Consider the following 23618-nt stretch of genomic DNA (forward strand, 5'->3'; position numbering starts at 1 on the left):
AATCCGATACAGGTTATAATAACCCACCGTAAAACTGATAAATTACTAAATAACATTAGTCTTTTACTTTAATGTATGTATTATACAAATGTAATTTGATTGAATACCTTCATTCTTAAAAATGAAACAAGCGTTCACAGAAGAACATTGAATTACAATTCATTATCATTGATAAACAGGGTGGTTTAATGCCTCTTTTAAAAGCATTTTAGCTAGAAAAATGAATAAAAACACATTGTTTTGTTTTAATATTCAGATAATTGGCAAAATGAAATGTTCGATTTTTTGTTAATGGTTATTTTGAATTAAAGATTTTTTTGATCACGATTAAAATAACTGATCATCTATCTTCTAGTTCAAGTTTTGATTTAATAAGCAATAAAAAAACAAATCCTTGCAATAATTCAATCCATGTACCATCATCAGTCGAGTGGAAAATAAACATGTCTGCATCGCCGCCTTTACGCATTTCGGCACCTGATTCACCATGATAAGACTCATGTTCGATTGCTACGGTATTCTGCCAAGCAGGTTTTCGACCCGAATCGATAAAAAGTAGTTTTGGTCGACCTACATTGGATTGTCAATATTTCTTAGCATCAACAGTTCTTCAAAGTGTTTGTTCTTTAATCATAAATTAACAATATAACAATATGTTCATGTTTAAAGGAACATGTCTGCATTAATGACAAACTGAAAATTAAAAATAAACTGTTATAGTTTAAACATCGGCAGTTTGGTAAATTTAGCGTGTAAGTTACAAAGCGTAAACACAATGACAAATCTAAAGCCTGAATTATCCTTTGGTAAACTGTTAGCTTTTTCTTCCAGTTTCCAATCTCTAAAATTATATTCAGTGTAACAGTTTTATTTTGATATGATTATTATATAAGACTATTCTGACTGTAATTTGTTCATGAGTTCATTTAAGAATTTAACAGAAGAGTGTAATGAATATTGCCACAAACGTTGTTACTACCTGCAAACGTTTTCATGTTTCTGTTATTAAATATGGTCCGAATATAGCCGTATTTTACCGTCTGGCGTATGCTGTTTTGTGCTTTCTCGTTCTTATCATTTCGTCCATTCGTACTAAATTGTGCTGTCTCAATACCATGCTAGCGATGTAAGAGAAAAATAGTGTACAATGGTTATACATGTAAAAAAACATGAAATCTATAACATTTCATATAATTAATATTAAAAATATTCATAATATAACTTTGGTACCTTATCACCGTTGCCCATGATTACACAGACGAAGCATTTATACATTTTGGTAATTTGTTTTTTCATCTTAGCTACATAATCCTCGAGTTCGCTTATCGTTAAATCGTTCGCTTCAGCTACTTCGTACTCCAGTTGAGTTTTAAAAAACTCCAGAAGGTTTTTCTGATCTGCTGCACAACCTAATGAGAATGAATGACTATTGACATGTAATGAAATGAATGCATATTGACATGTAACAAAACATATAGTATTATAAGTATAAATTGATACTATCAAACGAAGTATATCATACCGAATTTGGAACGGAATGTACTCTGCACATTTAAGGAACTCTGATTAAAGACGCCGGCGTTATAATATGATCAAGTGTTACATCTAATGCAGTGTTGATTTATAGTTTACTTTAATAATCTTTTGAAGAAAGAAACGTGAAATTCCAACTGAATCAACGGTGTCAGTAAGATTTTTTTTCAGTTAATTAACCACACCTTAAAGTTTTTGAGAGCGAAAATGTGTAACGTATAAAAGCAATGTGCGTTTGCATATGTGATTAACATATAATACACACCTTGGGGTTTTATGTTACTCTTCCGTGTTACATTCTGTCATTGGACTTTACTTACAAAATCTTAATGCTTTCAAATCCGACGTTTAATTAAAATCTTACGACCACATAGAATGTTGCCAAACTAATCAAAATTGATACCATGAAATCGCAAGAAATTAAAAAAAAAGGTCTCTTGAACATAATTCAGGTAAAATAATAAACAACGTTTTTAAAGAAGCTAATACTAATTATAAGCCACTTTAAAACGTGAAACTGGTACACGGACTTATTGATTGAATAACTTAATTACATCTCAAATAGATAGACAGCGTTTAGAACATGTCAATTATTTATAATTTTGTGATTGTATTGCATGCCTTTGATCTTTTTTTTCAGTTTGGATACTTGCAATACATTCAAAAAATTGAATGAAATTGTAGTAAGGCTTTAACACAGTATAATGACAATACACTACCTTTAAAAAGAATGAACTTTTCGAGAAATACGGTTTTTATTAATTATTATAAATTAAACCAACGTGAAATGCTGTGAATTATTTTTATTTCGACTTTAATATTTATATCTAAATATTTAACATGATGTTTAATTGCTTTACATGTAATTTTACACAGATACCATCGGAATGCTAATAAACCGTAGCGTATAGAAATGTTGTCCGCCTAGCGAGCGGGAGGTGTGCGGTTCGATTCCCACCAAAAGACACCAAGTACTAGTTCTTTGCAGAAAACGGACTCGAGAGCGTTTCAATAAGACTAAAGCTTCCGATTCAATGTATGTTATAATACATATGTTTTAAACTAAGTAAACTATACCAGATATAGTTTTTTATTTAATATATGACACATCTACAGTGTAATACATAAAAATGATAAAAAAAACACATATGCATAATGTTAAATATGTATGTTTACTATTGCTATATAATTTTAATTATTCCTCTAAGTGCGTATGTTCATCGGTGTATGGACATTAATTAAATTTAAGACCTAAATGCTCTTAAACTAAATTTGGTCTATTAAACAAATGCATCTTACCAACTCGATCTTTCGTGAAATTGATCAAAAGTACGAATCCCTTTCCCTTCCTCGGATACACGTCCTTATCTGAATTGGATAAAATAAGAATTATATTATATATTTTAGTTAGGTATTCTTTTATCGTAACCTAGGTTAGGTATTTAAAATAGAAGGGCATTTTGTACTTTTGTCAGTTTTATTGAAAAAGATTTGATTTAAATCAAATACAATGCATAGTTCCCACTTACAACAAAATGGTAAATTTTAACGCTTTAGAAATATGTTCGAGCTGGTGCCCTATACAGCTAGCAAAATGAACTGATTTGAAAAATATAAAGAGTTTAAACCAAGGGTTATTTAATCTCTCACGGATCGTTACTGAGAGGGTTCCTTAACATTTGTCAAGAAAGCATCAGTCTAGGATATTAATATTTTATTGGGATCATTTAGTCATTTAATCGTAGAAATCAGTCAAGTAGTTAACATATATTACTCAAACAGTCCTATTTGGTGTGTGTAATTACAATCTCATAAATTAATAATTAAAGGTCGTTTAAAATTAAAACTACGGTTTACCAATTAAGTCTGGAGATGGGGTTGCCTGTTCGGAGCTTTCAGAAATGTGGGAGTAACTTTCCTGATTTTTATGGTTTTGATGTCTTGCTAAAATGAAAACTTGCTTATACACATTTAATATTTAAAATAATTATTATCCAGCTAGAACTATGTTAACCGTAGTCATGAACATGCTTGTAAGATACGTCTTTGAATTGTAAAGGTTGTTTAATAAGGCAGTCACGACGATGAAAAAAGACTTCCAAAATATCACCAAAGAAAATATAACGTATGTTTATTTCAATATACTAGATCTAACATGCTCGGAATCCTGTGAAGAAGAATTGTTTTCCAACTGAAGCAAAGCTTCTTGTGTTGATAAATCGGCCTGCACTGATCTTGTTGTTAATATATGTTTACCATTTTTAAGAAGGATTTTTTTTTAAAAATGCTTTAAAATGATATAAACAAGCAAAATCAGCAATACGGTCGTTAGCATTGTTGCTTAGTTAAGTCAATAGGGCGTATATACAAGCAAAATCAGCAATACGGTCGTTAGAATTGTTGCTTAGTTAAGTCAATAGGGCGTAATTTAACAGAAACGAATGGCACGATACTTTACTGTTTTTGCCAATTATACATTTAAATCAAACGACATATTATAGTGCTTATTGAGCGATGTATGTCTTTTTGTTTTACACATTAATATGCATACGCAATGCAGGGAAGAACGTCTATAAATTTTACGTTGAAAATCATTAAAAATTGTTACACACATTACAATGAATAAGTGAGTTCTAAGATATATTATCAGCCATCTTTTAGTATGGAGGCATTCAGAAAGTAACCCAAATAACCTGCAGTATAATAAATGTAAACAAACTAAAGCTTAAGGTGTACTAGCCGGAGACAAAACATTATACTAGGTGTACTTTTCTTTAAAGCAAATGACACACCACGACAGCACTAGACACAGCACATTCATTCAACAAACAAACACACACATTACATTATATAAAATGACGGTATGCGTATTTTTACGATTAATTAAAAGCCTAATTAAAAAAGCAACATGCAGCTGTGAACGAATATGAAGTACATGGTGTCTTTTTATTTAAAAAAATATATAGTACAAATTATGGTATTGCTTTTTCATATCAAAGTAAAAAAGTGCATAGAGTTGCCGAAAAAAGTGGTAAGAAGACTCTACAATGGTAGTTGTTTTGTAAACAATCATAAATGCCGTTTGTTTTTTTAAACTTTTTTCATAACGTCGACAAACAATTGTTGTCAATTCAAACTTAAGCGACAATCGAATACAAATCATCCGAACATGCATACAACAATCATGATCATGTTGGACAAAACAAAATAACGCATTTCATGGTGCTCCTTTGGCATATATGCACACTCTCATGTCATTATCTCGAGAGTCAAATTTTGGTTACTGATTTAATCGTATTGTGTTCCTTTATACCATCACGGGATATGTTTTGTATTAATTTGTATGGCAAATAATATTGCAGTAAAAAAGGACAGACATATAGACACATGGACGAACAGACAGACTGACACACAAAGACACATATAACGACACACTAAACACAGACACACATACAGACACACACACACACACACAGACAAACACGCACACACACAGACATACAGACAAACATACATACATACAGACAGACAGATATACACTCACAAACACACAAACACACAAACAAACAGACACACAGACAGACACACTCACAGACACACAGACATACACACGCGGACAGACACACAGACACACAGACAGACAAACAGACACACAAACCCACAGACACACACAACCACACACACAAGGACACACATACATCCACACAGACAGACAGAGAGATACACAGACACACAGATAGACAGACAGACAGTTTGAAAAATCGGTTACAGAAGGTCTAAACGAATCAAACAAATTGTACGCATATGCATGTTTTCATACCATTGTCAACTGCCTCTGTATCCTGTGAGTCAGCCTTCATTTCCACATGTTCTTCTTTTGCTGCTATGTCGCTCTTTACCGATGCTGTAATGAATTATTTTTAGCACATACAAGTCCTGAAAATAAGATGTTGCTTTGAAACATTCGTATTGAAAAAAATATTATTAGGCAACTGTAGCACCATAACGTACTTATAAGGGGTTCATAAGACACCAATGAAGGGCATGTTACCTACGTGTAAGTTTTTTTTTCTTTATTAACAAGTGTTAGTGATACGAAATTTACATACTAATGATTTGTCTGCGATCGGTGGATCGGTGCTTTATAATTTATCAATAGGCATTCGCACTTCTTAATTCATTTTTTTATTTTTAAGTCATTTTAAAAGTGATTGACACATTAGAATTGATATTCAATTTTGAAAATATTCATACATAAAATACAGACATACAGACAGACGGACGGACGGACAGACAAACAGACCGACAGACAGACACACACAAACACACACAGACAGACAGACACACACACACACACACAAACAGACAGACAGACAGACAGACAGACAGAGAGACAGACAGCAGGCAGGCAGGAAGGCAGACAGACAGACAGGCAGGCAGGCAGCTAGGCAGGCAGGCAGGCAGGAAGGCAGGCAGGCAGGCAGGCAGGCAGACAGACAGACAGACAGACAGACACACAGACAGACACACAGACAGACACACGCGCACGTACATACACACGGACAAACACACATACAGACAGACACAGACAGACAGACTCACACACACAGACACACAGACAAACCCAGGCAGACAGACAAACACACATAGACAGACAGAGAAACAGGCAGACGGACGGACACACACAGATGCAAACACGCGCACTCACACACATGCACACACGCAACTCCACACACAGAAAGGCAGACAGACAGACAGAGAGACAGACAGACACACATACATTGTATAGACAGACCGACAGACAGACAGACAGGCACACAGACAGGCAGACATGCAGACACACAGACAGACAGACACACAGATAGACATACATACATACATACATATACATACATACATACATACATACATACATACATACATACATACATACATACATACATACATACATACATACATACATACATACATACATACATACATACATACATACATACATACATACATACATACATACATACATACATACATACATACATACATACATACAGACAGACAAACATATATATATTGATAGTTTGAACAATCGTTTACTGAAGGTCTTAACATAATTCTTGAATACAACTTCTTTTCTTCGGCGATTCATAATAAGCAAATGCAAATTAAGTTATACGATATTTTGAAATAACACACAACACATTAGTACGACTGAAAAATTATAACGTTATTTGCATTTTTATTCTTGCCGTTAAACAAGTTTGTAAAATATATTAGTTGATTTCTTCATTTGACTAATAATCAAAATGATATTTTGTTTAAAAAAATAAATGAGTCCAATCATTAATAAATTCATAATTAAACATGTAGCTATGAGTCAACTGTCCTTGACATTTTAGTCAAAAATCAGTATTGATAATTACTGCAAAATGCTGATTTAATATACTATCTAATCTTGTAATCATGCCAAAATGAAAACGTTTAAAAGAGATTTCGTTTTCATTTGCAAAAACAATTTAAACCATAATGGTCAAGGTAAACTATAGTCTGATTTCCAGTACAAGACCCTTTTACATTGTGTCTTAGAAGGCTATGACTTTAATTTGAGTTAAAGGTAATAGAGATAATTAAATTTGTAAATTTGTAAATTCATTGCAAATAGTATACCAAGGCGAATTGTACGCATATGCATGTTTTCGTACCATCGTTAACTGTCTCTGCATCCTGTGAGTCAGCCTTCATTTCCACATGTTCCTCTTTTGCTGCTTCGTCGCTCTGTACCGATGGTGTAATGAATTTATTTTTAGCGCATACAATTCCTGAAAACAAGATGTTGCTTTGAAACATTCGTATTGACATAAATATAATTTAGCAAATGTAGAACCATAACGTACTTATAAGGGGGTTCATAAGATACCAATGAAGGGCATGTTACCTAAGTGTTAGTTGCTTTCTTTTTTTTACAAGTATGTGTAACACTAAATAAATACTAATGATTTGTCTGCGATCGATGGATCGTTGCTTTATAATTTATCAATAGGCATACCCACTTCTTAATGCTACCTTTTATTTTAAAGTCATTTTAAAAGTGATTTACACATTAGAATAGATAATCAATTTTAAGCATATCCATATACACTATACAGACTTACAAACAAAATTAAAGACTGGCGGACGGACGGATGGACGGACGAGCAGACAGAGAGACAGACAGATAGGCAGGCAAGAAGGCAGGCAGACAGACAGACAGACAGACAGACAGACAGACAAAACAGACAGACACACACACACACAGACAGACAGACACACAGACAGACAGACAGATATACAGACAGACAGACAGACATACAGACAGACAGACAGACACACAGACACACAGGCAGGCAGGCAGGCAGGCAGACAGACAGGCTGGCAGGCAGACAGACAGACAGACATACAGACAGACAGACAGACAGACAGACAGACAGACAGACAGACAGACAGACAGACAGACAGACAGACAGACATACTGATATATAGACAGACAGGCTGACGGGCAGACACAGACACACAGACAGACACAAGCGCACGTACATACACACACATACATATACACGGACAAACACACAAACAAACAGACACAGACAAACAGACTCACACAAACAGACACACAGATAAACACAGACACACAGACAAACACACATAGACAGACAGAGAGACAGGCAGACGGACGGACACACACAGATACACACACGCACACTCACACATACACGCACCCCACATATAGACAGACAGACAGACATAGAGACAGGCAGACACACATATAGACAAACCGACAGACAGACAGACACACAGACAGGCAGACAGGCAGACACACAGACAGACAGACGAACAGACAGACAGACAGACAGTTAGACAGACAGACATACAGGCAAACAGGCAGGCAGACAGACAGACAGACAGACAGTTAGACAGACAGACAGGCAGACAGACAGACAGACAGACTGACAAATAGACAGACAGACTCACACACAGACAAACACAGGCAGACAGACAAACACACATAGACAGAAAGAGAGACAGGCAGACACAGACACAGACACAGACACACACAGACAGACAGACAGACAGTCAGACAGAAAGACAGACAGACAGACAGACAGACAGACAAACAGACAGACAGGCAGGCAGGCAGGCAGACTGACAGGCAGGCAGGCAGGCAGACAGACAGACAGACATACAGACAGACTGATATATAGACAGACAGACTGACGGGCAAAGACAGACACACAGACTGACACACGCGCACCTAAATACATATACATACATACACACGGACAAACACACATACAGACAGACACAGACAAACAGAATCGCACACACAGACACACAGATATACACAGATAGACAGACAAACACACATAGACAGACAGAGAGACAGGCAGACGGACGGACACACACAGATACACACATGCACACTCACACACACACGCAACCCCACACACAGAAAGACAGACAGACAGACAGACAGACAGGCAGACAGACAGACAGAGAGAGACAGGCAGACACACATATAGACCGACCGACCGACAGACACACAGACATGCAGACACACAGACAGACACACAGATAGACATACAGACAGACAAACAATCACATATATATATAGATAGTTTGAACAATCCTTTAAAAAAAGTCTTAACATAATTCTTGAATACAACTTCTTTTCTTCGGCGATTCATAATAAGCAAATGCAAATTAGGTTATACGATATTTTGAAATAACACAACACTTTAGTACGATTCAAAAATAAAACATAATTCGCATTTATATTCTGCCGTTAAACAAGTTTGTAAAATATATTTAGTTCATTTCCTAATTTGACTAATAATTCAAATGATTTTCAATATTGTTTAAAAAAAATTATGAGTCCAATCATAAATTAATTCCTAATTAGAACATGTAGCTATGAGTCAACTTTCCATGACATTTAAGTCAAAAATCAGTATTGATAATTACTACAAAAATGCTGATTCAAGACACTATCTAATCTTGTAATCATGCCATAATGAAAACGTTTAAAAGAGATTTCGTTTTCATTTGCAAAAACAATTTAAACCATAATGGTCAAATACTATAGTCTGATTTCCAGTACAAAACCCTTTTACATTATGTCTTAGACGGCTATGACTTTAATTTGAGTTTAAGGCAATAGAGATAATTAAATTTGTAAATTTGTAAATTCATTGCAAATAGTATACCAAAGCAAATTGTACGCATATGCATGTTTTCATACCATCGTTAACTGTCTCTGCATCCTGTGAGTCAGCCTTCATTTCCACATGTTCCTCTTTTGCTGCTTCGTCGCTCTGTACTGATGCTGTAATGAAATTAATTTTAACACATACAAGTCCTGAAAACAAGATGTTGCTTTGAAACATTCGTATTGACAAAAATATAATTAAGCAAATGTAGCACCTCAACGTACTTCATAAGATACCAATGAAGGGCATGTTACCTAAGTGTTAGTTGCTTTTTTTTTTTTAACAAGTATTTGTTATACGAAATAAATACTAATGATTTGTCTGCGATCGATGGATCGTTGCTTAATTATTTATCAATAGGCATACGCACTTCTAAATTCTACTTTTTATTTTAAAGTCATTTTAAAAGTGATTTACACATTCGAATTGATAATCAATTTTAAGCATATCGGGCGGGAAGGCGGACGGACGGACGGACAGACAGACAGACAGACAGACAGACAGACAGACAGACACACAAACCCACAGACATACAGACACACACACAAACACACACACAAGGACACACATACATACACACAGACAGACAGACAGAGAGATACACAGACAGACAGATAGAAAGACAGACAGTTTGAAAAATCGGTTACAGAAGGTCTAAACAAATCAAACAAATTGTACGCATATGCATGTTTTCATACCATTGTCAACTGCCTCTGTATCCTGTGAGTCAGCCTTCATTTCCACATGTTCTTCTTTTGCTGCTATGTCGCTCTTTACCGATGCTGTAATGAATTATTTTTAGCACATACAAGTCCTGAAAATAAGATGTTGCTTTGATACATTCGTATTGAAAAAAATATTATTAGGCAACTGTAGCACCATAACGTACTTATAAGGGGTTCATAAGACACCAATGAAGGGCATGTTACCTACGTGTAAGTTTTTTTTTCTTTATTAACAAGTGTTAGTGATACGAAATTTACATACTAATGATTTGTCTGCGATCGGTGGATCGGTGCTTTATAATTTATCAATAGACATTCGCACTTCTTAATTCATTTTTTTATTTTTAAGTCATTTTAAAAGTGATTGACACATTAGAATTGATATTCAATTTTGAAAATATTCATACATAAAATACAGACATACAGACAGACGGACGGACGGACAGACAAACAGACCGACAGACAGACACACACAAACACACACAGACAGACAGACACACACACACACACAAACAGACAGACAGACAGACAGACAGACAGACAGAGAGACAGACAGCAGGCAGGCAGGAAGGCAGACAGACAGACAGGCAGGCAGGCAGCTAGGCAGGCAGGCAGGCAGGAAGGCAGGCAGGCAGGCAGCCAGGCAGACAGACAGACAGACAGACAGACAGACACACAGACAGACACACAGACAGACACACGCGCACGTACATACACACGGACAAACACACATACAGACAGACACAGACAGACAGACTCACACACACAGACACACAGACAAACCCAGGCAGACAGACAAACACACATAGACAGACAGAGAAACAGGCAGACGGACGGACACACACAGATGCACACACGCGCACTCACACACATGCACACACGCAACTCCACACACAGAAAGGCAGACAGACAGACAGAGAGACAGACAGACACACATACATTGTATAGACAGACCGACAGACAGACAGACAGGCACACAGACAGGCAGACATGCAGACACACAGACAGACAGACACACAGATAGACATACATACATACATACATACATACATACATACATACATACATACATACATACATACATAGATACATACATACATACATACATACATACATACATACATACATACATACATACATACATACATACATACATACATACATACATACATACATACATACATACATACATACATACATACATACATACATACATACATACATACATACATACATACATACATACAGACAGACAAACATATATATATTGATAGTTTGAACAATCGTTTACTGAAGGTCTTAACATAATTCTTGAATACAACTTCTTTTCTTCGGCGATTCATAATAAGCAAATGCAAATTAAGTTATACGATATTTTGAAATAACACACAACACATTAGTACGACTGAAAAATTATAACGTTATTTGCATTTTTATTCTGCCGTTAAACAAGTTTGTAAAATATATTTAGTTGATTTCTTCATTTGACTAATAATCAAAATGATATTTTGTTTAAAAAAATAAATGAGTCCAATCATTAATAAATTCATAATTAAACATGTAGCTATGAGTCAACTGTCCTTGACATTTTAGTCAAAAATCAGTATTGATAATTACTGCAAAAATGCTGATTTAATATACTATCTAATCTTGTAATCATGCCAAAATGAAAACGTTTAAAAGAGATTTCGTTTTCATTTGCAAAAACAATTTAAACCATAATGGTCAAGGTAAACTATAGTCTGATTTCCAGTACAAGACCCTTTTACATTGTGTCTTAGAAGGCTATGACTTTAATTTGAGTTAAAGGTAATAGAGATAATTAAATTTGTAAAATGTAAATTCATTGCAAATAGTATACCAAGGCGAATTGTACGCATATGCATGTTTTCATACCATCGTTAACTGTCTCTGCATTCTGTGAGTCAGCCTTCATTTCCACATGTTCCTCTTTTGCTGCTTCGTCGCTCTGTACCGATGGTGTAATGAATTTATTTTTAGCGCATACAATTCCTGAAAACAAGATGTTGCTTTGAAACATTCGTATTGACATAAATATAATTTAGCAAATGTAGAACCATAACGTACTTATAAGGGGGTTCATAAGATACCAATGAAGGGCATGTTACCTAAGTGTTAGTTGCTTTCTTTTTTTTACAAGTATGTGTAACACTAAATAAATACTAATGATTTGTCTGCGATCGATGGATCGTTGCTTTATAATTTATCAATAGGCATACCCACTTCTTAATGCTACCTTTTATTTTAAAGTCATTTTAAAAGTGATTTACACATTAGAATAGATAATCAATTTTAAGCATATCCATATACACTATACAGACTTACAAACAAAATTAAAGACTGGCGGACGGACGGATGGACGGACGAGCAGACAGAGAGACAGACAGATAGGCAGGCAAGAAGGCAGGCAGACAGACAGACAGACAGACAGACAGACAGACAAAACAGACAGACACACACACACACAGACAGACAGACACACAGACAGACAGACAGATATACAGACAGACAGACAGACATACAGACAGACAGACAGACACACAGACACACAGGCAGGCAGGCAGGCAGGCAGACAGACAGGCTGGCAGGCAGACAGACAGACAGACATACAGACAGACAGACAGACAGACAGACAGACAGACAGACAGACAGACAGACAGACAGACTGATATATAGACAGACAGGCTGACGGGCAGACACAGACACACAGACAGACACAAGCGCACGTACATACACACACATACATATACACGGACAAACACACAAACAAACAGACACAGACAAACAGACTCACACAAACAGACACACAGATAAACACAGACACACAGACAAACACACATAGACAGACAGAGAGACAGGCAGACGGACGGACACACACAGATACACACACGCACACTCACACATACACGCACCCCACATATAGACAGACAGACAGACATAGAGACAGGCAGACACACATATAGACAAACCGACAGACAGACAGACACACAGACAGGCAGACAGGCAGACACACAGACAGACAGACGAACAGACAGACAGACAGACAGTTAGACAGACAGACATACAGGCAAACAGGCAGGCAGACAGACAGACAGACAGTTAGACAGACAGACAGGCAGACAGACAGACAGACAGACAGACAGACTGACAAACAGACAGACAGACTCACACACAGACAAACACAGGCAGACAGACAAACACACATAGACAGAAAGAGAGACAGGCAGACACAGACACAGACACAGACACACACAGACAGACAGACAGACAGTCAGACAGAAAGACAGACAGACAGACAGACAGACAGACAGACAGACAGACAGACAGGCAGGCAGGCAGGCAGACTGACAGGCAGGCAGGCAGGCAGACAGACAGACAGACATACAGACAGACTGATATATAGACAGACAGACTGACGGGCAAAGACAGACACACAGACAGACACACGCGCACCTAAATACATATACATACATACACACGGACAAACACACATACAGACAGACACAGACAAACAGAATCGCACACACAGACACACAGATATACACAGATAGACAGACAAACACACATAGACAGACAGAGAGACAGGCAGACGGACGGACACACACAGATACACACATGCACACTCACACACACACGCAACCCCACACACAGAAAGACAGACAGACAGACAGACAGACAGACAGACAGACAGACAGACAGAGAGAGACAGGCAGACACACATATAGACCGACCGACCGACAGACACACAGACATGCAGACACACAGACAGACACACAGATAGACATACAGACAGACAAACAAACATATATATATAGATAGTTTGAACAATCCTTTAAAAAAAGTCTTAACATAATTCTTGAATACAACTTCTTTTCTTCGGCGATTCATAATAAGCAAATGCAAATTAGGTTATACGATATTTTGAAATAACACAACACTTTAGTACGATTCAAAAATAAAACATAATTCGCATTTATATTCTGCCGTTAAACAAGTTTGTAAAATATATTTAGTTCATTTCCTAATTTGACTAATAATTCAAATGATTTTCAATATTGTTTAAAAAAAATTATGAGTCCAATCATAAATTAATTCCTAATTAGAACATGTAGCTATGAGTCAACTTTCCATGACATTTAAGTCAAAAATCAGTATTGATAATTACTACAAAAATGCTGATTCAAGACACTATCTAATCTTGTAATCATGCCATAATGAAAACGTTTAAAAGAGATTTCGTTTTCATTTGCAAAAACAATTTAAACCATAATGGTCAAATACTATAGTCTGATTTCCAGTACAAAACCCTTTTACATTATGTCTTAGACGGCTATGACTTTAATTTGAGTTTAAGGCAATAGAGATAATTAAATTTGTAAATTTGTAAATTCATTGCAAATAGTATACCAAAGCAAATTGTACGCATATGCATGTTTTCATACCATCGTTAACTGTCTCTGCATCCTGTGAGTCAGCCTTCATTTCCACATGTTCCTCTTTTGCTGCTTCGTCGCTCTGTACTGATGCTGTAATGAATTTAATTTTAACACATACAAGTCCTGAAAACAAGATGTTGCTTTGAAACATTCGTATTGACAAAAATATAATTAAGCAAATGTAGCACCTCAACGTACTTCATAAGATACCAATGAAGGGCATGTTACCTAAGTGTTAGTTGCTTTCTTTTTTTTTAACAAGTATTTGTTATACGAAATAAATACTAATGATTTGTCTGCGATCGATGGATCGTTGCTTAATTATTTATCAATAGGCATACGCACTTCTAAATTCTACTTTTTATTTTAAAGTCATTTTAAAAGTGATTTACACATTCGAATTGATAATCAATTTTAAGCATATCGGGCGGGAAGGCGGACGGACGGACGGACAGACAGACAGACAGACACACAAACCCACAGACATACAGACACAAACACACACACAAGGACACACATACATACACACAGACAGACAGACAGAGAGATACACAGACAGACAGATAGAAAGACAGACAGTTTGAAAAATCGGTTACAGAAGGTCTAAACAAATCAAACAAATTGTACGCATATGCATGTTTTCATACCATTGTCAACTGCCTCTGTATCCTGTGAGTCAGCCTTCATTTCCACGTGTTCTTCTTTTGCTGCTATGTCGCTCTTTACCGATGCTGTAATGAATTATTTTTAGCACATACAAGTCCTGAAAATAAGATGTGGCTTTGAAACATTCGTATTGAAAAAAATATTATTAGGCAAATGTAGCACCATAACGTACTTATAAGGGGTTCATAAGACACCAATGAAGGGCATGTTACCTACGTGTAAGTTTTTCTTTCTTTATTAACAAGTGTTAGTGATACGAAATTTACATACTAATGATTTGTCTGCGATCGGTGGATCGGTGCTTTATAATTTATCAATAGGCATTCGCACTTCTTAATTCATTTTTTTTTTTTTAAGCCATTTTAAAATTGATTTACACATTAGAATTGATATTCAATTTTGAAAATATTCATACATAAAATACAGACATACAGACAGACGGACGGGCGGAAGGTCTAAACAAATCAAACAAATTGTACGCATATGCATGTTTTCATACCATTGTCAACTGCCTCTGTATCCTGTGAGTCAGCCTTCATTTCCACATGTTCTTCTTTTGCTGCTATGTCGCTCTTTACCGATGCTGTAATGAATTTAATTTTAGCACATACAAGTCCTGAAAACAAGATGTTGCTTTGAAACATTCGTATTGACAAAAATATAATTAAGCAATTGTAGCACCATACTTCATAGTACTTCATAAGATACCAATGAAGGGCATGTTACCTAGGGCGGGCGGACGGACGGACGGACGGACGGACGGACGGACGGACGGACGGACGGACAGACAGACAGACAGACAGACAGACAGACAGACAGACAGACAGACAGACAGACAGACAGACAGACAGACAGACAGACAGGCAGACAGACCTACAGTCAGACAGACAGACAGACAGGCAGACAGACCTACAGTCAGACAGACAGACAGACAGACAGACAGACAGACAGACAGACAGACAGACAGACAGACAGACAGACAGACAGACAGACAGACAGACAGACAGACAGACAGACAGAACAGACAGTCAGACAGACAGACAGACAGACAGACAGACAGGACAGACAGACAGACAGACAGACAGACAGACAGACAGACAGGCAGACAGACAGACAGACAGACAGACAGACAGACAGACAGATAGACAGATAGACTAGATAGATAGATAGATAGATAGATAGATAGATAGATAGATAGATAGATAGATAGATAGATAGATAGATAGATAGATAGATAGATAGATAGATAGATAGATAGATAGATAGATAGATAGATAGATAGATAGATAGATAGATAGATAGATAGATAGATAGATAGATAGATAGATAGATAGATAGATAGATAGATAGATAGATAGATAGATAGATAGATAGATAGATAGATAGATAGATAGATAGATAGATAGATAGATAGATAGATAGATAGAATAGATAGATAGATAGATAGATAGATAGATAGATAGATAGATAGATAGATAGATAGATAGATAGATAGATAGATAGATAGATAGATAGATAGATAGATAGATAGATAGATAGATAGATAGATAGATAGATAGATAGATAGATAGATAGATAGATAGATAGATAGATAGATAGATAGATAGATAGATAGATAGATAGATAGATAGATAGATAGATAGATAGATAGATAGATAGATAGATAGATAGATAGATAGATAGATAGATAGATAGATAGATAGATAGATAGATAGATAGATAGATAGATAGATAGATAGAAGATAGATAGATAGATAGATAGATAGATAGATAGATAGATAGATAGATAGATAGATAGATAGATAGATAGATAGATAGATAGATAGATAGATAGATAGATAGATAGGTAGATTCTAATTCCAATTCTTACAAGGTTCAGCATGTATTTAAAGAATTCTGCGTTATAACTAGCATTACTATTCAATAATTGCAATTACCTTTGCGTAATTTCGACACGCCTATCGCGGTTATCGCGCCAACCACTATACCAACAACTGCTCCGATAAGACCCACAAAAATGCAATCGTCTGGCGGGTCTAGAATTCACATATCTAAATAAATTCACTTCAACAAGTGTTATATGTGTGATACAAGTTTTTGTGACAAAAAAACAACATTATGCCAAATAAGAGGTAAGTGACGTAGTGAGAAAGACCTAACGGATGAATATTACATGCATTTCGAATGGACAACGACAAATATTGTTTTCCTAACCTAACAAATTTGAAAATGTCATTTATTCAACTTGGGTATTTCATCATTCACATGCCACCTGGAGTAGAACTAGTCTGTAAAAACCAAGTCTGTTTTTTTTCGAGTTATTGTGTCAAAGAAACCTTGTCAAATACCCCATCAAACTTAATAAACATTTCTATCACGTCAATTTTCACGTAATTTATCAAACTTACCCGAAGAAAAACATGTCAACTTAGTTATGATCGCTGGTGTGGTATGGTCTGAAATTCGAAAATAAGTCATTTTGCTATAGATATATCTATAAATATGTCCAAAACGGAGTAAACTTCAATAAAAAAAGCAAATAGAAATGTACCCAACATTTGCTCATGTTCAGGCAACTAATATTAAATATATGATTCTCTGTTTTAAGTCATGTATTTCTGCATGCATAAAATGAAAGCAGCTGTAAGCAGTAGTGTGTCAAAAAATCATTTCACGCCAATTACAAGATAGAAGTAAAATCTACTGATCAAGGATAATCGATCATATAGCTGAGTTTCTACTCTTAGGATTCGCGTCACCGAAGAGGCGTGTCGTCGCAAAGACCCGACACATCTAGTGTCCTATTCATTGCGGAGAAAATGCATAATTGCCCCGCATAGACCATACGAAACGCATACATCTAGCAAGTCTGTGATACTATACTAGCGTACAAGTTAAAATGTTCCAATAGAACCTCGAGTCTGTTTATTCATCGCTATTCAGCTTGTACGTCTTTACACAACTATTCAATAGTTTAAACACATCGTCAAAACAAATTAAAATTGTGAAGAAGCAAGTGTTTGTTTTCTTTGCGTGACTTAGTAAATAAACCCAAACACATTTTCATTTAGAAACAAAATGTATGTGAAGTTCATTTTTGTAGAACTCTAGACTTAAGATAAGACAAACATGTTCTACCAAGAACGGTATAAAATATAGCCTCTTTGTTTAAAACAATGCTTTTATGTCATTTAACCTGTTGATTAGCAAAACGTGATTAAAAGTTTAACCAGATTTGATAAGGGGAAATATTCTGATTATGATAACGATGGTCACCATTCAAGCGGAACCTACATTTTTGACATTTCGTGATTTTTGCACTGTGGAGGGCGGGAACTCAGTGCGCACATGACCAGAAAACGGCGAACCGCCTAACCAATAAGAACACGAGAAACCGGCCGTATGATAAAATGCTAAACTGTGATGGTGGAAATAAAAATATGCAAAAATGCGAAGCTGAGTATTCAAAAATGCGAAGCTGCATATTATTGTTAAATGCGTCCGTCTGTGCGTCAATATTATTATTGTAACTTCGGCAGTTTGCATATAGTTATGAAAATGAAAAAATAGCCCTCATGAAAAGTTGTGTTTTTGTAAGTTCGTCATTTTGAATGGTGACCATCGATAAATATTCCCATCACCATAGTTATCATCATTATCATTATTGGAGTTAGTATATTATCTTTTTTTAATGTATGATGAATACTTAAAGCTAGACCTGTATATTCCGCAAAATTCACCATTGTGCCGCATGTCTCAGCGTTGCGCGTTGCCTCATAGAGAAAACTGGCATCCTTTTGGGTGATAATGACAGACGAAAAGAGAATTCCCCAGCAAGCTGGAGCGTGCGCGTAGTGACCGGGCGAGAATCTCCTTAGAAGAACTTCTTATAGACTTTAATGTCTTAACTACCTACTGGCTTTGCCTTCAATTACCACATAAGTCGGATATAGAAACTTTTGCGGATGGCTCTGCTAATCCAGCGTGTATCGCCATCAATCGAATCCAATCGGACGTCCTTTTCCTCTGTCTCTTATGAGTCCCTCCTGATGATACGTTTAAACGCATTCTCATCGGAACACCATAGTCGGAAGGCGGGTCGGAAGAGGGACGGGAGCAGTGGCGCTGGCAAAAGCAAAGGACGACGGACGGGACGGATCTGAGAAATGCACACAGGAATTTCGAGGGGATGGAAGTTTACCAGGATGGCGGTACTCAGTATGCGGAACAAACAGCCCGTTGGTTCGGGTCGACAGCCGATGAAGTCACAAGAGGCAATAAAGGCGAGGGAAGAAGCTTAAACTTGTCAGCACTTCCTTGGCTGAGTAGCCTTGTATCGATTTTCGTTTGGTTGGCAAGGTAACCAGACATTAATTGTCATTGAAATTGAATACAAGTGCACATTATGGTCTCATTGGCCACCATGTACTGATCTATTTGCAGCAAAGTTATATCTTTCGCGAATACCCGGGCAGCCGGAATAAATGTGACCTATTTTGATCAAAATAAAAAAAATCCCTGAAATGGCACATTGGGCAGGTCCACTCATACATGCAGTAATGAACCCGCAGACGGACCTGTCACTTATCTATCAAATACAAAAACACGAATAGAGAATCCTGAAGAATAATGGAAAAATGTTAGTAGATAGTATAAGCATACATTTTTGTGTAAAATATTTGCGATTATGTTCCTACCGCTATTCATGCTCAATGTATAGACATTACAAACCACTGAAACCAGACCCGTTACGGCGTTAGCAGATGTGCAACGCATATTTTGATAGCTTGATGTCGAAATTATTGAACAACATGAATTATTATTCATAAAAGATTGTTGCTCGGTTATATACGACATTGTTGATTAAATGTCGTAGCGCATAATAGTAAATATATGAGAGTAAAACAAGAGAAATAACAATCATAACTAGTATAAAGCATATACAAACGTAAAATTTACTAAATCTGACTGACACTGTGGTGGCGCGTTATAGTTTGTCACCACAGGTTCCGGGTAAAAATCATGATGAAAACAAAAGTAAATATTTCAAATTCCGAGATAAAAAAACCCATACTAGAATCATATAATTCTTACCTGAAGCTTGTAAATGATAGTTAACATAAGATTGTGTATGTTTTCTTACTTGATACACACTGTGTGGGGTTTATTTCCTCGTTAAAACCCTTGTGATAAGCAAATTCAATTATACCTATGTTGGTACATGTAGTGTTAAATTGTCCTAAATTATATCTCCATAATCTCTTTACAAGAACACGAGATATTTGTTTAAATATTAAAAAAAAACATGTTTTAAAAAACGTTTATGTGTTATTTGTGTTATCAGCCCACAATCACCAACGTACCCCATTGTGTTTGATTTTCGGAAAGTCCTGGCGGTCGTGGCTCTGAAAAGAAAAGAGGGCACAATTCATTCATTTACAATTGTGTACATGTTTAAACAACCATAGACAACTCTGCAATTTGATTCGTTAACACTATATAATATCACTTGGGGTATTAAATAAGCTATACATATATTGTCAGGCAAAACAAACAAGTATTGATAAATAATTGTGTAATTAAATAGCAGTAAAGAACTATTTTTTTTATAGACACGTGTTCTCTGATTGCTTCTAAGAATGGTTACACAACGTTCATGTAATTGGTATTTGTCTAGTTTTTTATTTCTTGTGGACAGTGCAACAAGCAACAACACAAAATGTAGTGTGAGATATTTTACATTAACTTCACTGATAGTACATATGAACAATATACCTTCAAGCAGCAGTGTTATCTCGTTGCTTGGAACGTCGAGTTTGTCGATGACGACAGAGCATTTCCATACCGTATTGTTTAATATTTCAATTGTTGATGCGTTCAATTTAATGAAACATGAATATGTTGGTGCAATACAGTCACAGTCCATGAACCAAGGTATAATATTGGTATTAAAACATGTCCCATTGAAGAAACCAATCATGAAGACAGGTTTCTTCTGTTGCCACCACTGCACAGTTGACGAATTATGACTGCATGTCAGATTGACACCAGTTTGCGTTTGCTTTTTATTCAGAATAGGTGGTTGAAATCCCGTCACTGTAAAGTATAGACATCCATTAAATATGAAATGGGAGATATTTTCTTTAACCATTTTAATTATTTCATTCGCTTAAAAAGTGACTTTTCGACATTAATCGAATACATCTTAACAAATATATATATATATATATATATATATATATATATATATATATATATATATATATATATATATATATATATATATATATATAAAATAAAACGCTTTTATTAAATTTGCCGTAGCTTTCGACCTCTCGGTCTTCTTCAGCGGCGTTTATTTGTGAATAAGCATATCATCTTTAGCGGAAGGGATGTTAGATTATCGCATGTTACATTGCGCGCCAATTTTAGTCTTTTGTGTTTAGTCCATATGGTTTGAACGTCCTCAGTTTGCGCTTCCAAAGTTGTTCGATGGTCTTCCGGTACTCGTCGGTTCCATTTAATTTTTCGAGTACCATGACCCGGAAGTCTGCGACGCTGTGGCCGTTTGTGTAGAAGTGCTCGGCTACCGGGTCGTTGTGTCGAGTCCGTATGCGGGACAGGTTAAGAAGATGTCGCTGGTACAGGGTATCTCCCGTTTCTCCTACGTATACGAAGGTCTTACACCGTTCGCAGTGTACAGCGTAGACTACATTGGTGGATTTGCAGGTGACCTCGTTCCGCACATTGTAGCTTTTTCCGGTGGTGTCGCTGAACTTTTCAGCCTCCATCATGGATGGACAGATTGCGCACCTCTGTGTCCCACAAGGTCCGCTCCTGTTGTGAACTCGGAAAAACATCCGGTTGTGCTTTTTATGAAAGAGCAACTACAGAAGCGAGGATACAATGGCCGATTCGTCGAGACAGAGCTGAAGAAAGTTGATAACAAGAGGCGAGAAAATCTGCTGCATACAAAAGTGCATTCAAAAAGTAATTCCAGGGTACCGCTCGTTATCACTTTCTCCAGAGCGCTACCAAATGTCGGCCATATCCTCCGGAAACACCTGCCAACACTCCACATTTCAGATCATATGAAAAACGTTTTTCCTGAACCCCCGTTAGCAGCATTCAGAAGAGACTGCAACCTTCAAGACATATTGGTTCATAAAAAGCACAACCGGATGTTTTTCATTGGCGCGCAATGTAACATGCGATAATCTAACGTCACTTCCGCTAAAGATGATATGCTTATTCACAAATAAACGCCGCTGAAGAAGACCGAGAGGTCGAAAGCTACGGCAAATTTAATAAAAGCGTTTTATTTTATATAAACGGCTAAAAGCGACTTTATTATATATATATATATATATATATCATTTTTACGGATTTAATTTTCAATATACATTAATAAACAAACAGACGTTTGTATTAATATCAATTGAGTACATCATCGCCATGTTATAAAACTGTTTTAAAGCAGAATGCTACACGTGTTCTTACAAACTAATCATTATACATGCTACTTGAGATGTCATGTCATTTCCTTTATATTCATCGTCGTGTATTCAATGATTTAATGATGCATATTAAACAGAAGAAAAGTAAAACATTCCAACAATCCAACATTAGAAATTCCTGATCCATAAGTTAATTATGCACAGAACGTATACGACTCAACTAAAGAAATTCGGACACCACCATTCTTTGTAAAATTGTGAAAATTACTATAGCTGAAAAGCGTATGGATTAGGTTTGTGTACCTGCACAATCACAGGTTCGACTCGGATTAATAAAACTACATTAACTTGTATAATTTATATCGATACATAAAGCGACTTTCGTTAGAAGATGACAATAAAGGTAAGACGAATCCCGTAAACTAATGGGAGATAATTCTCCAATGCTTCGTTATATCGTTTTCAGTTATCTCCCTCTGCACACCAAAACCGTGTCTAATATGAAGGAACATGATGTTTGACGCGTTTGAAACGCAAAAT

General features: G+C 36.1%; 1 protein-coding gene across 1 annotated transcript; it reads right to left on the reverse strand.

The window, feature by feature from the left end:
* Positions 1-4179: 4179 nt before the first annotated feature.
* On the reverse strand, positions 4180-16160 carry LOC127835783 (uncharacterized). The gene is made up of 9 exons (XM_052362219.1): positions 16121-16160; positions 15603-15686; positions 14962-15045; positions 12395-12511; positions 10472-10555; positions 9806-9889; positions 7233-7349; positions 5354-5437; positions 4180-4226 (listed from the first exon to the last, which is right to left on the reverse strand). The coding sequence occupies exons 1-9, from the start codon at positions 16158-16160 to the stop codon at positions 4180-4182; spliced, it is 741 nt and encodes a 246-aa protein (XP_052218179.1).
* Positions 16161-23618: the final 7458 nt, after the last annotated feature.

Source organism: Dreissena polymorpha, chromosome 6 (assembly GCF_020536995.1).
Source record: "Dreissena polymorpha isolate Duluth1 chromosome 6, UMN_Dpol_1.0, whole genome shotgun sequence".
NCBI lineage: Eukaryota > Metazoa > Mollusca > Bivalvia > Myida > Dreissenidae > Dreissena > Dreissena polymorpha.